Source organism: Chelonia mydas, chromosome 27, assembly GCF_015237465.2.
Source record: "Chelonia mydas isolate rCheMyd1 chromosome 27, rCheMyd1.pri.v2, whole genome shotgun sequence".
Classification (NCBI taxonomy): domain Eukaryota; kingdom Metazoa; phylum Chordata; order Testudines; family Cheloniidae; genus Chelonia; species Chelonia mydas.
In genome coordinates, this window is record NC_057860.1 from 12,832,931 (window position 1) to 12,846,482 (window position 13,552).

At 45.7% G+C, this 13,552-nt stretch overlaps 1 protein-coding gene and 1 long non-coding RNA gene across 6 annotated transcripts; one reads left to right on the plus strand and one right to left on the minus strand.

Moving 5' to 3' along the window:
* Nucleotides 1–2,020: 2,020 nt before the first annotated feature.
* On the minus strand, nucleotides 2,021–11,408 carry LOC119564537. 4 transcript variants are annotated; one of them, XR_006287703.1, is made up of 4 exons: nucleotides 11,305–11,365; nucleotides 10,800–10,899; nucleotides 10,244–10,367; nucleotides 2,021–7,676 (listed from the first exon to the last, which is right to left on the minus strand). It is a non-coding gene; the product is annotated as an uncharacterized LOC119564537 (long non-coding RNA). The 4 variants fall into 4 exon arrangements; XR_005223518.2 differs by having other exon boundaries at nucleotides 2,021–6,749; nucleotides 7,447–10,367; XR_006287705.1 differs by lacking the exon at nucleotides 10,244–10,367.
* Nucleotides 5,362–13,124, plus strand: LOC102947830 (gasdermin-A). 2 transcript variants are annotated; one of them, XM_027824467.3, is made up of 10 exons: nucleotides 5,362–5,578; nucleotides 5,816–6,005; nucleotides 6,355–6,520; nucleotides 6,629–6,722; nucleotides 6,920–6,961; nucleotides 7,545–7,574; nucleotides 8,820–8,965; nucleotides 9,470–9,620; nucleotides 10,297–10,370; nucleotides 11,917–13,124. In XM_027824467.3, the coding sequence occupies exons 1-10, from the start codon at nucleotides 5,362–5,364 to the stop codon at nucleotides 12,157–12,159; spliced, it is 1,353 nt and encodes a 450-aa protein (XP_027680268.2). In that variant the 3' UTR covers nucleotides 12,160–13,124. The 2 variants fall into 2 exon arrangements, with proteins under 2 accessions (XP_027680268.2, XP_043392990.1); XM_043537055.1 differs by having other exon boundaries at nucleotides 6,355–6,722.
* The last annotated feature ends 428 nt before the right edge of the window (nucleotides 13,125–13,552 follow it).

Below are 13,552 nucleotides of genomic sequence, written 5' to 3' on the forward strand. Positions count from 1 at the left end.
CAGGACAAAGCTGCAATGGGGCAGTGGGGGTTACAATGCATCAGGCCCTTGGCTTAATGGGTGGACGCAAATCTCTAAGAATCCACACCAGCAACGCGGGGCACCTCGGATGATGCCTCCATGAGCATGGAGCCTTCTGGCTCACATCTGGTGTAAGAGAGATGTTGTTTGAGCCAGGAGAACTGAGTTAGCAGCCTGGGCAGTTACACTCATCAGACTCATCAGGCAGCATGTGGGGGAAGACAGGAAGCTCTACCTCAGAGCCCAGCCGGGCTGCTTAGTTTTGTGTAGTGGGGAGGGCGGGCACCCGGCTCATTGACATGGATATTTTCTCAGTGGTGGGCTGGAGCCAATAATCCTTAATCAGGCCCCCTGCTTAATGGAGATGCTTCCTGGCTTATGTCTTTTGGGCTCCTGCTGGTTCTAGTCTTTGTTCTTCTCACACTGTGTGATATATGGAGCCAGCACACGAATTTGCCTCACCCCCTGCCTGATCCTGGATGTTGCTTTTGGGTGACTGTGACGTTCCCCTGGTGTTATCCGGACCAGTGATCTGCTAGGTCACTCCAATCCTCGGCTCTGAGAGCCAGCCTTACCCTGCTCTGCTGTGAGAACCCCGCTCCTGGGCTGTTCACGCACAGCCTCTGGTATGTAAGCTGCTCCCAGCTACGAGTGAGCCCTTTTGGCCAGCTGCTGCTTGGATTGTGCAACCGAATGACATATCTCCGGTCCCAGAGACAACCCTAGGAACCTCTGTCTTGCAGGGTCCAGTTATGCCCACTGCACGCTGCAAGCTTATATGAGTTCATCAATTTAACAAAGAAATTGATATGTACCAGGCTTGTTATCCCAAGGAGTGTCTGTGACAAGCTTCAAACCAAACGCACTGCTTCAGGTAGAATAAACAAACAAATTTATTAACTTCAAAAGATAGACTGTAAGTGATTATAAACCAAAGCACAAGTCAGATTTGGTCAAATGAAATAAAAGCAAAACGCAATCTAAGCTGATCTTAACACTTTCAATGCCCTTACAAATTTAGATGCTTCTCAACACAGGCTGGCTGGTTGCCCTTCAGCCAGGCTCTCCCCTTTGATCAGCACTTCAGTCACTTGGTGGTGGTGTCTGTAGCATGGCAAACATCTCTCCCTTTCTTCCCTCTTCGCTTTGCCCCCCCCCCCTTCAGAGTCAGGTGAGTATTACTTCATTGTAGTCTCAAACTGACCAAGGGAAGGGGGGGTGACTCACTTGAGAGTCCAACAGATCCTTTGTTGCTGCCTAGGCCAGTGTTCTTTGTTCCTGTGAGGCGGGGCTGGGTTTGTCCCATACGTGCCCTGATGAGATGTGAACTGCCCCTCTACTCCTGGAGAGTTTCACCTGGGCGTGTTTTAAGCCATGAGAACACATTTTCAGCCTCATAACTATATACATGAAATTACAACCTATAACATTACTATAACAACAATGCTCAGTGAATCATGAGCCTTCTGAAGACACCCGACATGACAAACTTTGCATTGGATACCACACAATCATAAGGATGAACATGGAGGTGTAGGGTGTTCCCCCAAGGTACAGAGCATCACAGTGACATAGCTGGGTCTATGCAGGGGACTACACCTCCCGCCAGCCCCCACTGCATGTCCCTTTTCCCCGAGCCGCAGGCCAGATAAGGGAAAGGGTGGTGAAGGAGGAAGTGGCCAAGCTCTGTCATGGGCTGTGCTGGAGGCAGGAACAGATGCAGAGTTGCATGTGGAACAGGCTGTGACGGCTGGACATTACAGCTGGAGGCAGGTCTGTGTGGGACTGGTGGGGAAGCAGCAGTAACTGGGCAGGGAGCAACAGCAGAGACACTAACTGGGTGCTGCACAAACACAGAACAAATAAACCAATGCTGCCCAAAGAGTTCAAACTCTTAAGAGCCTGATCATGAGAATGTCGAAAGGAGTATCATAAGTATGCACGCTGGTTCTCGAGCTGGCTTTTCACCCCCCTGCCCAGCTGGAGAGATGTTTTTTAAATAAGCAAACACCCCTCACACTGCCTCTGCCATCTGAACCTGGGTATTTTCACATTGGAGGCCCAGTTTTTGCCCATTTAAAGAGTCAGTCTGCAGAGGGGATGAGTTAATCTGTCTAGGTTCCTTTCTTATATGATGTCGCCCCAAAAGTATAAAGTGTCCACATAATTTTGTATATATACAACTGATGAGGTGTAAAACATGCAATCCACAACTCCACGTCCGCCCATTTGCTTCTCTCACAAGGCTCCATACCGAGCAGGGCATGCTGCTGGGGCCTGTCGCTGCTGGAGATGACACCCTGAAGTGGCACTGTAGTACTCTGGAGGAGGCATGTTGTCCAAGTCCACAGTACAGCCTCTGTGCCTGACGTAGGCCAAGCAACGCCAAACAGGAGTTTGCAGAAAGTTTGCCAAAATGCTGAGATGGAAAAAAACGAGAAGACCAGCTGCTTGGAGGCAGAATTGAAAGCAAAAAAAAAAAAACAAAAACCACACTTCGGCAGGTCGGTTCAGGCAACCACTTCCTGTACTGTCACAGGAAGTACAGAGGAATAAGGGTTTTTTTTTTATTTCAACTACTGAAAAAGGAAACTATCAGAGGCCATGCTGAGATGAGGAGAGACACAGCTGATCATATCACTAACAAACTGGTCCTGCCAAGTCTTCAGACAGAGTGGTAAGTGTTTAATCAAGAGACTGAAATAATGATGCAAGCTTAGGGTAATACCAGTGGGGGAGGGCTATTCCTTGTTACACTGGAGCGCAAAAAAAAGACCCTGCCCCGTTTGGTTTCTAATCAGTGCCTTTCTGCTCTTTAAACAAATCCATGCTCCTGGAGTGTTTGGTTTTAAAAAGAACCACCACTTATGGGCTATGAGTAAAGCAAGTTATGTAAAACACAGGAAGAAAAGAACAGTGATTTTTTTTTCAGGAGGGGTGGACAGTATTAACCTGAAGTATAAAGGTGGGGAGGAGCAACCCTTCTGTCCTTCTTCATAGGAGCTGAATCCGAGCCGTGAGGGGAAATTTCACTGGGCACAGAGCAAAAGCATATAACTTTCTTCTGTCTGGGCAAGTTTAGTTCTGTAAATTACGATCACATTACTTTGTCCTTTCCTATGCCCTCCACATCCTAATACTTCAGATGATGGTCAAAGTACAGAGAAAAGTGGGGGCAGAGGTGAGCTCATGAGACAGACCTGAAAAGGGATGTTGCCTGGAGGGCACTAGTTTCCTTTCTGCCCCAGCCAGATGTTTAACTCTCAGCTGTGAGGATAGGGAAGCTCTCAGCTTCCATGCTCCCTATTATTGACCTAAGCTAACAACATCCAGTCCTGTATGTTCATGCTGGGGGAACTGGCACTGAATTAGACAGGCTGTCTCCAAACCTGTGTGGGGAGTTATGTGAACTCCCCCTCTACAATTCCAAAACGAAACTACTGAATCATTTTGAAAACATTTTGTAAATCTCTGTATTGGAATTATTATATGCAGCATCCATTAATCAGTGTTTGTTGTCCAGATCTTTGACTGCTCTGCCTTTCCCCAGGGCACTGGGCTGTGGATTGCGAGCTCTGGAAGGTCTGGGTCTAGTGGTTAAGAGCAAGATGCCAGAAGTGAAAACTTCCAGGCTCTATCCCCAGCTCTGCCACTGACTCGCTCTGTGACCTTGGGCAAGTAATGTCTACTCTATGCTTCAGTTTCCCTCTCTGTGAAATGCCAGTGACAGCAACCTACCTTTGTGCTCTTGGATCTACTGATGAAAAGTACCTGCATAATAGCTAATTATTTATTATTGCCCTCCTTAGATCATAAGCTCTTTGCAGCAAGAAACTTCTCTAGCTCTTTATTTCATGAAATATGGATGTTGATGGTTCAAGCTGAATGCCTGCTGGTGACAGCTGTTTTTAAGGATAAGGTGTAGTGGGCTGCTAGAATCCCAGCACTGGGAGAGGACAACATTGTCTGGAATACTCTTCAACTAATCTGTTATCATTCAAGAAATTTCATTTGTATTGTTCACCCATCGCAGGGAGTAATGATCAAGTTCCTTTAGAAACTAATTTCATCCTCTGACCCTAAACAATCTACATGATCAGAGACATGGGCGGCGGGTATAATAGGCCAGGGCTGGGGTGCTGCCCAACCCCTGGTTGCAGGGTTTTGGGGGAAGTTTTTGATTATGCCCCATGCAGATTCCGGGTGGCTGAGGCGGCATATGCTATTCAGTTTCCCAGGTTCACCAGTAATCTCCCAGGTCTTGAGAAAGATTACTGATGAACCCAGGAAGCTGAGTAGCAAATATCACCTCCTCAGCCACCCCGGAACCTGCATGAGGCATATCAAAATCTTCTTCGGACAAGAATGAGAGGCTTTTCCCTGGGACAGCTTGGGGAGTGGAAGGGAGGTATGGCTGGGACTGGCCTGCGGCTCCTCTGAGCAGACTGCGGTGGGGAGAGGGGTGTTCAGGGCACCTCTGGCAGGGAGGAAGGACTCATGGCTCCAGCTGCGGGGAAGGGGGTTTCGGGGCTCCAGCTATGGGGAGAGGTCATGGGGGGGGCGGGGCAGAGCCAAGGGCTCACTTTCCCTAAGGGGGGCTCCACTCCCTGCCCCTGATCAGAAAGTATACAGGATACAATTTGACAGGATACGATTAAACGAACCTACTTTGGGAGATGTAGGTCCTGTTCACAACTCTTGAACTGACTCACTGTGTCTGATCTTGGGCAAATCACGTCTCTCTAACTGGGCGTAATAACCGTGGCCCATCCCACAGGCCATTTGTGGAGCTTAGGCCTTTCTACGCTGCCATGTGTCGACCTAGCTGTGGCAGTGTCTTCACTTAAATTTGGCTCCCACCCACGTAAGTGCATCTCAACGCCAATTTAGTAACACCACCTCGCCAAGCAGCGTAGAGTCGCAGTCAAGATAATTAGGTGGACACAGTGTCAATACAGACCCTGTTGCTTACATCAACTGTTACTGGTCTCCAGGAGCAGTCCCACAATGTTGCCCCCTGACAATACAATCAATGCAAGCACTCCTGTTGAGGACACACACTGCTGACACAACGATCCCAGTGTGCACTCACACAAGTGATTTAATAACAACAATGGCTGTATGCCAGCATAAGCTAGATCAGCATAATTTTGGCCAACATGGCCTTAGGTTTTTTGCTTGTTTTTAAGAGCTCTGAGCAGGTAAAACTTGCTGTCAAAGAGCAAGATACCTTGCTGCAACCTCCAGTTGATTTCAGATGTGTTTGCTTCACTTGTCTTTGCCTCCTAAGGTAAAAGTACATTTCGCTTCAGTTAAAGGGTACAGCAGGCTGCAGGCAGGATGTTTCACAAGGTAACCAAAGACCTGGCAAAGCAGCTGGCTCACGATGGAGATCTGATCCCAGTTTGCAGCCTTATCGACCAAGATCAATTCAGACCCCTAAACCTCGTTCAAAGGCAACCAAAAAAGAGATTATGGAGGACTCAGCACCGCTACTACAAAACAGGATTTAGGCTCTGTGACGTTCTGGTACCTGGACAGGACAGCAGAAATCCAGGTAAGGCCAGTCTTCCCACATTATTTACCTGTCCAGTGTGGCAACATTGCCTGCAGCATCCTGGGCTTGAGAGGCTGTTTTCTTTCAGTGACTGGCTAGGGAACTATGCTGCTTGTGTCTGAACTCTGTCAGGCCTCATCCTTCCTGTGTGCACAGGAGCGATGGGCGATAATTACATAGTAGTGGTACAAAGAGAAAGTGTTAACTCTTGCAGGCTTTCTCTTCCCCCCACCCCAGATGTTCAGGATTCACGCTCAATCACTGTTAAGGATTACATTGATGGCACAGTAGCGTGGACTATTAAGCTGCCTGATGACTTTGTGAGAACGGAAGTGACAGGAGCTGCCAGCACCTACCAAGGGAAGTCCATCAAGGTGAAAAGAGTAGAGGTCAGACCAGCAGACCTCATGTTGCTACAAGGAGAAAGGTGAGGCTGGCAGAAATCGGGGGAAGGAAGGACTGCTCTAACTTATGCAGCTGCTGCCCATGGGCCCATGTCAGCTGCTGAGAATAGCTGTAACAGGGCCACATCTCATTTCCCCTGGCCGCACCTCTCATCAGCACTATGAAAGGAGATGGAATAGAGGCTTCCATGGCTTTGTGAACTCAGGGATTCTGCTTAGATCAGGGGAATTCCCTGGTGGACACTTAAGCCAGCTTTCATCTTGCTCTCTGCCCCCAGAGTGGCAAATTCAAGAATAAGGGGAGCCAGTGTCAAGACTGTACAGTAACAGAAAGAAACTCAGTAGTGATGCAGAGTTCACTTCTTTTTTTAGGAAAATCAACATGGACCATTCCTTCATTGAGGGTTTAAGGAAGCGCAGAGAGAACTTGTACGTGATCAATGAGGCTGTACAGGCTTTGGAGGAGACCACATTTTCCAAGTCCAGTACCATAGAAGGCAGCATTCTGAATGAGATCTGTGTCCATTTTTCATTAAAGGTTCGATTTCTACCTAGATTCAAGAAATGCAGGGGGGGGGAACAGCCCCCTCTTTTTAGCACATCTCTGTGCTGTTTGTGCTCGCTAACTCCTCTTTCCATGAACCAGGGCACCAGAGGCAACCAGAGAGTCATAGTTATCCCTAAGGACTGCGTCTTGGCATTCAGAATCAAGCCACTCATTATTCAAAGTGAATCATGGGGTAAGCATCATCCACAAGACTCATCCACTATGGGAGGAAAAAAGCAACACATTAGAAATGAACTTCCCAAGATGTAACAGATATTTGCAAGTGGGGTAGTGGTATTTTCAGGTTTAAATATTGCTGGTGAAAACCTGAGGCATCAAATAATTCTTCAAAGGTTATAAATGGTCATTTCCCTTTTTGTATCTTCACAGGCATTTCCCATTATCCAGATGATGAAACATTTGTTGCCGATGGTAAACAGAACACTTCGCTATCTTTGTTTGTGTTGATTCTCCCTCTAAAGCGGGATTTTTAAATCAGTTTAGTTAAACTAGTGTAACTTTGTGTATGGGCACATATCAATTTAATCCTGGCTTAGAGCCGTTTACCTTGCACCACGACATTTCAGGGGCAAACTAAATTGATATAGCCAGTTTTAAACCATTGCAGGGCTTTGCACCAGTTTAATCTGTTTTTAAACTCATAGATTCATAGATATTTAGGTCAGAAGGGACCATTATGATCATCTAGTCTCAGATTATCTTAAACCAGTGCAATCTGTATGTAGACAAGCCCCCAATGTTGCTAATACGGATGTAGCTGAACAAATCTTAGCAACAGTGGGAATTTTTTTGAAAATTTCCTTAGTGTAAACAAGGCTCCAGAGTGGTTATTTTAGCCAGTTCATGAAAAATTATATTTATTAACAAGGATAATGGCTTTACTCAAATATACGTACCCTTTATACGGACACAGTCCTTTTAGTGGAGTAAAGATAAATGCACATTCGTGTTGACAACAATTCATAATTTTTCCTTCACCTCTCTGCCTTCACAGGTCCAACAGAGGAATCTGATTACTCCCCAGGTAGGTAGCTCTTTATAACATCCTCATCGGACATCAGGATACAATGTAGACAAATCGTTTCAGGGTGTTCTGACCTTATAAGTCATTGCTCAGGGAAGCCACCTAGAGATACATAGATTTCCTAGACTTTTCACTCTGCAGAGCACTTCATGACAAAGAAATCCTCTCACAGACCCACCTCTTTTGACATCCCACTGCTTGATTCTCAGAACATTTCACTCTGAACTACCAGAAAGGTACCCACAGACTATGGAAATATCCACAAGCCAGCTAGAAAAATATTACTCCATAGCTTGATGTCTGCACCACATAGGTTATAAAGATTTGTTTCTGGACGGTATACTGAGTTTCAGGGCCTGACTGCTTTCCAATTTTTCACCTTTACAGTCACAAACGCCTGTGCAAAATGGATGTAAATGCTACCAATTCAGAACTGACTCATACCCACTAAAATGTTTTACATACATTCTGAACAGGTGTTCAGTGATGCACATGTTGTTTGCACAGGTGTAAGTGATGACACAAAGTTCAAAGGAGTGGGGAATCATGCTCACAAGGTATATTCTTGTCATCTCTCATACAGAGATCTCATATACAGGATTTGAAATTTCACCAGATGCCACAGCATGAAAATCAAAATTGACACAGTTTAAGTGGCAAATATAAGACAGTGACAATTTATGTTGACTTTCATGTGATTTGGATATTTCTCACTTATCAGAAAGCAGCGTCAGAATGTCTGTAAACAAAAATTTGAAGTCATTATGTAACAATTTCATCTCTCACTGTACTTGTTAATGTAAAGTGGTGTAAACCTGACAATCATCATATAAAATTCCTTGACAAAGCAATGGTTTATGCTGCTGTGCATTTCACATAGACTACCCTTAACCTGTGGCTTGGAAATATTTTAGTGGACTAATCTTTTTTTCAGTGAAGGAATTAGAATGAGATGATTTGTATTGTATTCTAGGCTGTTATTAACTCATCTTGTGACTTTGGACAAGTTAGTTCTGTAACATAGAAAAATATTCACTTTAATAAGAAAACGTATCAAGATCCTTGGATAGGAGGCATTAACTGAGAACAAAGTATTATTAATTACCTAATGTGTGATTCTGTGAATATTCACAGAAGCCTTTCCAAATCTAAGTTTTCCACATCTAAATTTTGAGTCCTATCTGACCCTTTTGAACTGGGACAAGCAGGGAATCCTGCATTTTGACTCTCCTCTGCTGTTTTCAGATGGAGGAATGGAAGGCCTACAGAGAGAAGTTGAAAAGGAATGTGCAGAGCTCTTACAGTTGTCCACAGATCTGCGTGCCAAGTTCTTAAAATCAATCATAGCCATGATAATAAACATCGACCTCTTGCAAGAACTCAAACTCAAGGTAAAGCTCCTTTTTTCAGTCATTATGGGTTTAAAGACCTTCCGCCCCCACTCAGGGGTCCTTCCTATCCTGTGACCATCTGTCAGTTCAACACCTTCTGATCTGGTCCCCATTGCCATATAAGTAGATAAACTAAACGCGAAACCCCAGCCTTGCTCTGGAAGGAAGATGGGCAGAATTACTTGGTAGGCCTCTTTTGTCTAACTTCTATGAGTATCATTTTAAAAGGCACACCGAAATTCCTACATGTGAATATGCCAATGGAACATTTCATCCAGCATCCTGTATCTTACAGCAGCAAATGTGAATATTCAACTCCCGTAATCCCCAGTTGTGCTATAGTAGATAGCTGAGGTTAGGAAAAATGTGGTCACCCAACACCGCTTTCCTCCCAGCACAGTCAGATGCATACTTCAGTACTTCACATGACCACGCTGGATTATTGTTTCTCTTAGTAGCCCCCAATCCTCAGTCCTGAAGCTTTTTTCCCCCCCTAACCTACAGCTAGAAGAGGCTTTTGAAGATGCTGATAAATGTGAGCTAAAGAGTGAGAATCCAGACTTGGAAGACTTGCTAAACACTTTACAGGATTCTGCAGGAAACATAAATCTTTACCTTGCTGGGCCGGTTCTCTACACTCTTCAAGCACTTGGTGGTAAGAATAAGTTCTGGGTATTTTAATGGGGGCACCCAACCACACCAATACATAAGAAATGAGTCTGCCTACGAAGACCAGAATGAACGATGAAGGAGAACTCGCATGGTTCAGACATTCCTTAGATTCTTGGCTACGGCAGGGTACAGTCTGCTGAGAATTTGGACCTGCTTTTGGCAGACAGTGCCAGCTAATACAGTGTACCATTTGCCAGACATAGCATTGTGATGGAGTTTACATCCCGTTATGGCATCCTAGCAGAATCCTCATATTGAGGCACCCTCTTGGAAACACAATGCATTGGAGAACCCAGAATATAACACAGAGGACCTGAAACCTCAGCAAGAACCTGAGAAAGGGTGGTTAAGCAACAGAAGTGGGGGAATCAGGACTCTCCAGTTTTGCCACCACTTGTTCTGTGACTTTGGGCAAGCCACTTCCTCCCTTGTCTGTGCCTGTGCGGCCCAATCTGCGTAATGGGAATAGTAATTTCAACCACTCACCCCCTCACAAGGATATTAAAACTTAATTTAGTCAAATTATTAAAGTGCTTTGAGGTCATCAGAAGGGAGTACAGACAACTGATGGTTATCCACCTGGGCTTGTCCACCCTCTGCACTTACCCTCTTACCGCCCAGAAAAAAACCCTTTTCTCACATGATTTCTTCTTTTTCAGAGCTAACTGAGGATCAGTTACTGCGGCTGGCACAGTCTGTGAAGAAGCAGATTGTATCCAAACAGCTTGAGCTGGTGAGAGAGAACGCTAGTGAAAAACCGCGCCACACATCTCTCAATGAAGTCTTCCTTTTGTGGTTTTAAATCAAAGCTATGATTAGATCAGGGCATAAGCAGCAACGTCACAGCTTGAAGTGATGCAAAGGAAGGGTTACTACAGTCTTCAGACAAGGCTGGGACCATAACTGCCCACTTTCAGCGAGATCCACTAAAACACGGAGGCCCAAATTTTCTGACACTGAGGGACACATGGCATCTACCCAGGAAGCAATGGGTGGCACGAGATTGCAGATACAGGATATGTCTAAAAAAACTGAACAGAAGCAACCCTACCAACAGTTGGCATTTTTATTCTCCTTGAGAGATGAACAGAAATTACTTTGTAATTTGAATTCAGCATGTTCTAGCTATGCTGTTGCCCAGCGTTAACGGGGTCGCACTCACCTCTCGTGAGCACCCTCTGCCTGAGTGCTTCCACTCTCTCCCTCTGTTTGTGGTGGGTCCTTGCTGACTCAGCCCACCGGCCAAGTCATACACAGTCTCTCTGTGAGATAAAAGCAAAGCAAACCCTTTTCAGGGTACAAGTCTAACAGGGCTTCTCTCAGTGCCCTCTATAATGTCTCTGTTTGTCCCTGCTCCAGAATACAGTGCCCCAAGGCTCCTTCACTGGAGGCAGTGTCTTCACCCCCTCAGGGCCTTTCTGGCCCCAGCTCTTCACCTGGGCCACTACAGTTCAGTTCCCCTTCTGGGGTGCCTCAAAGTCCAGGCTACTTTCCCAGTAGCTGGTGGTGGTGGTGGTGGGGGGACCCGGGCCCACCCTCCACTCCAGGTTGCAGCCCAGGGACCCTGTAGATAGCAGCCATCCATAACGTCCCTTTAAATAAACGGTGTTGCTGCTATAATTCCCTTGGCCACTTTCCCATGGCTCCGGCACATTCTTCACCCTTACCTCAGGGCCTTGTCCTTGTAGAGTCCCAGCAGCCAGCCTGGAGCACCAGGCACCCTCCTCCAGCTCTAGCAAGGAACTGAACTCTCTCTAGCCGTGCAGCTCTTCTTATACTGCCCTGCTGGTCCCTGATTGGCTGCTTCCCACACAGCCACTCTAGGCATCTTGGAGGACCTCTCTACTGCCCTTTTCTGGGGCAGGGCGTGGCAGGGCCACAAGGCCTCCAGCAGGGGGCCTCAGGGCCTAGTCCACCCCATCACACCCAGTTTTACCCTCACTCAGCAGTTACTGGGAGAACATAGCTGTGGGTTGCATTGGTATGTCATGCTCCTGCTTTAAAGGCAAAATACTCACTTTTAGGGAACAACTAATCCAGGAAAAATTGGAAATAAGTGTTTATCATGATCTTAACAGAAAATAAGAATCTTAGTTCTAATAATGCACATTTACACACAGCACTTTTCACCTTCAAGGATCTCAGAGCACTTTGCATACTGAAAGACAGAGATCATTTATTCATCCACTGCAGTGACTCTGGTGAAGTTCTGACAGAGGCTTATTCCTGTAGCAGCCAGAGATTTAATATTTTGATTTTGCTTCTTTGTTGTTGCAAAGGTCAAGAGCATCTTGAAGCAAGATTTGCACCTGAAAGAAGCTTTCAGCCTGGATGCCAAGCTGGTCTCCTCCCTGCAAGAGGAGGAACTGAACATAACCAAGGCAATGATAGAGCTGGGTGGAGTAACACTGCAGAGAAATGGACCTTCTTTCACTGGGACTGGAGACCTGGCAGCTTTCTCAGCCCTCAGAGCATTGTATGTAGCCTTGTATGCTTTACATCTTCTGTCTAGATCAGACTAGACATGACACCTTTCCTCACATTAGAAGGGATGTCAATAGAAAGACTGAAAAAAGATTTACTGAGGTTGATTATGGGAAGTGAGTTTTTCTCTACAAAAAGAATCCCCAATTTTATACACACCCACACACTGTAGCAACCTTACTTTGATCTGGATGAGACTCTCTTCATGTCTCCTCAATGCTGCTTCTAGATCAGTGGGTGGGAGAAGGGGACTGTTGCAAGTTGCCTGGCAGCCAAAGGAAGTGAGAAACCAGAACCAAGAATTAAAACAGGTTCTCTCATGACAACCCATGGCCCAGGACGTCATGAGCTTGTCTGCCATATTTTGGCAGAACCGGCCAATGGGAGCTTTTTTTTTTTTTTTGGGGGGGGGGCGCCGCCTGCAGGCCAGAGCCGGGTGGAGCTGCTTGCGCGCCTCTGCCTAGGAGCTGGACCTGCCGCTGGCCGCTTCAGGAGCAGCATGGTCCACGGTGCCAGAATGGGCATGAAGCCTGCCTTTGCACCCCGGCTGCACCCCTGACTGGGAGCTGCCGGAGGTAAGTCATCTTTATCCTGTTTTTCTAGTTCTGATAAGGTGGGTAAGGTAATATATTTTATTGGACCAACTGCTGATAGTGAAAGAGACAACCTTTCGAGCTACAGAGAGTTCTCCTCCAGAAGAAGAGCTCTGTGTAGCTTGAAAACTTCTCTCCTTCACCCACCAAAGTTGGTCCAATAAAAGATATTATCTGACCCACCTTGTCTCTCTGATATCCTGGGACAAACACAGCTACAACCCTACAATTTTGTAGTTCTGTAATTTTGATTATGGTATTAATAAAACTCAGTGTCTCTGTGTGTATCATCAATTATCTTCTTCACACTTAATCTTGAAGTAGCTGCCAAAAAACGAATCTGTTATTAGTAACAAGTGCATTTTGCACCCCAAATTAATCATAAGGCAACAAAGTCCAAAGAAACTGACCTTTAAATAATGCACAATAAATATAGTCTTTGTCTGTGTTTCTACTACTATCTGAAAACCTTCTTAGTTACTTTTACATTCTATATCCTCCTCCTCTTTGTACTGCACTGGTGGTGGTTGGGTTTTTTTATATGACTGTGGTGGTTTTTTTGACTGTTTGTATACCAAGAAGCCCTGATCCTGACTGGAGCCTCTGGGCACTGCTACAATACAGATAAAAACAATCCCTTTCTGTAGGGTTATGGCAGATGTTCTTAAACACAAGGATCTATTCACTGATAAGCTGAGCAATTCAAAATATTTTCTTAATGTTATGTTACTTCTGAATTCTAGGTACCTTACGCCTGTCTAAATACACATTGCACTCCTTCCAAGACCCCTGGGGATACTGCAAAGAAGAGGGCCTGAGGTCCCTGGGGGATGAATTT

Excerpts from the sequence above, each read along its gene's own strand:
- LOC102947830 (XM_043537055.1), top strand. The coding sequence starts at position 5,362 with ATGTTTCACAAGGTAACCAAAGACCTGGCAAAGCAGCTGGCTCACGAT. Across the intron at positions 6,723-6,919 it reads TATTCAAAGTGAATCATGGG|GCATTTCCCATTATCCAGAT; the intron begins GTAAGCATCATC and ends GTATCTTCACAG. Across the intron at positions 9,621-10,296 it reads CACTCTTCAAGCACTTGGTG|AGCTAACTGAGGATCAGTTA; the intron begins GTAAGAATAAGT and ends CTTCTTTTTCAG.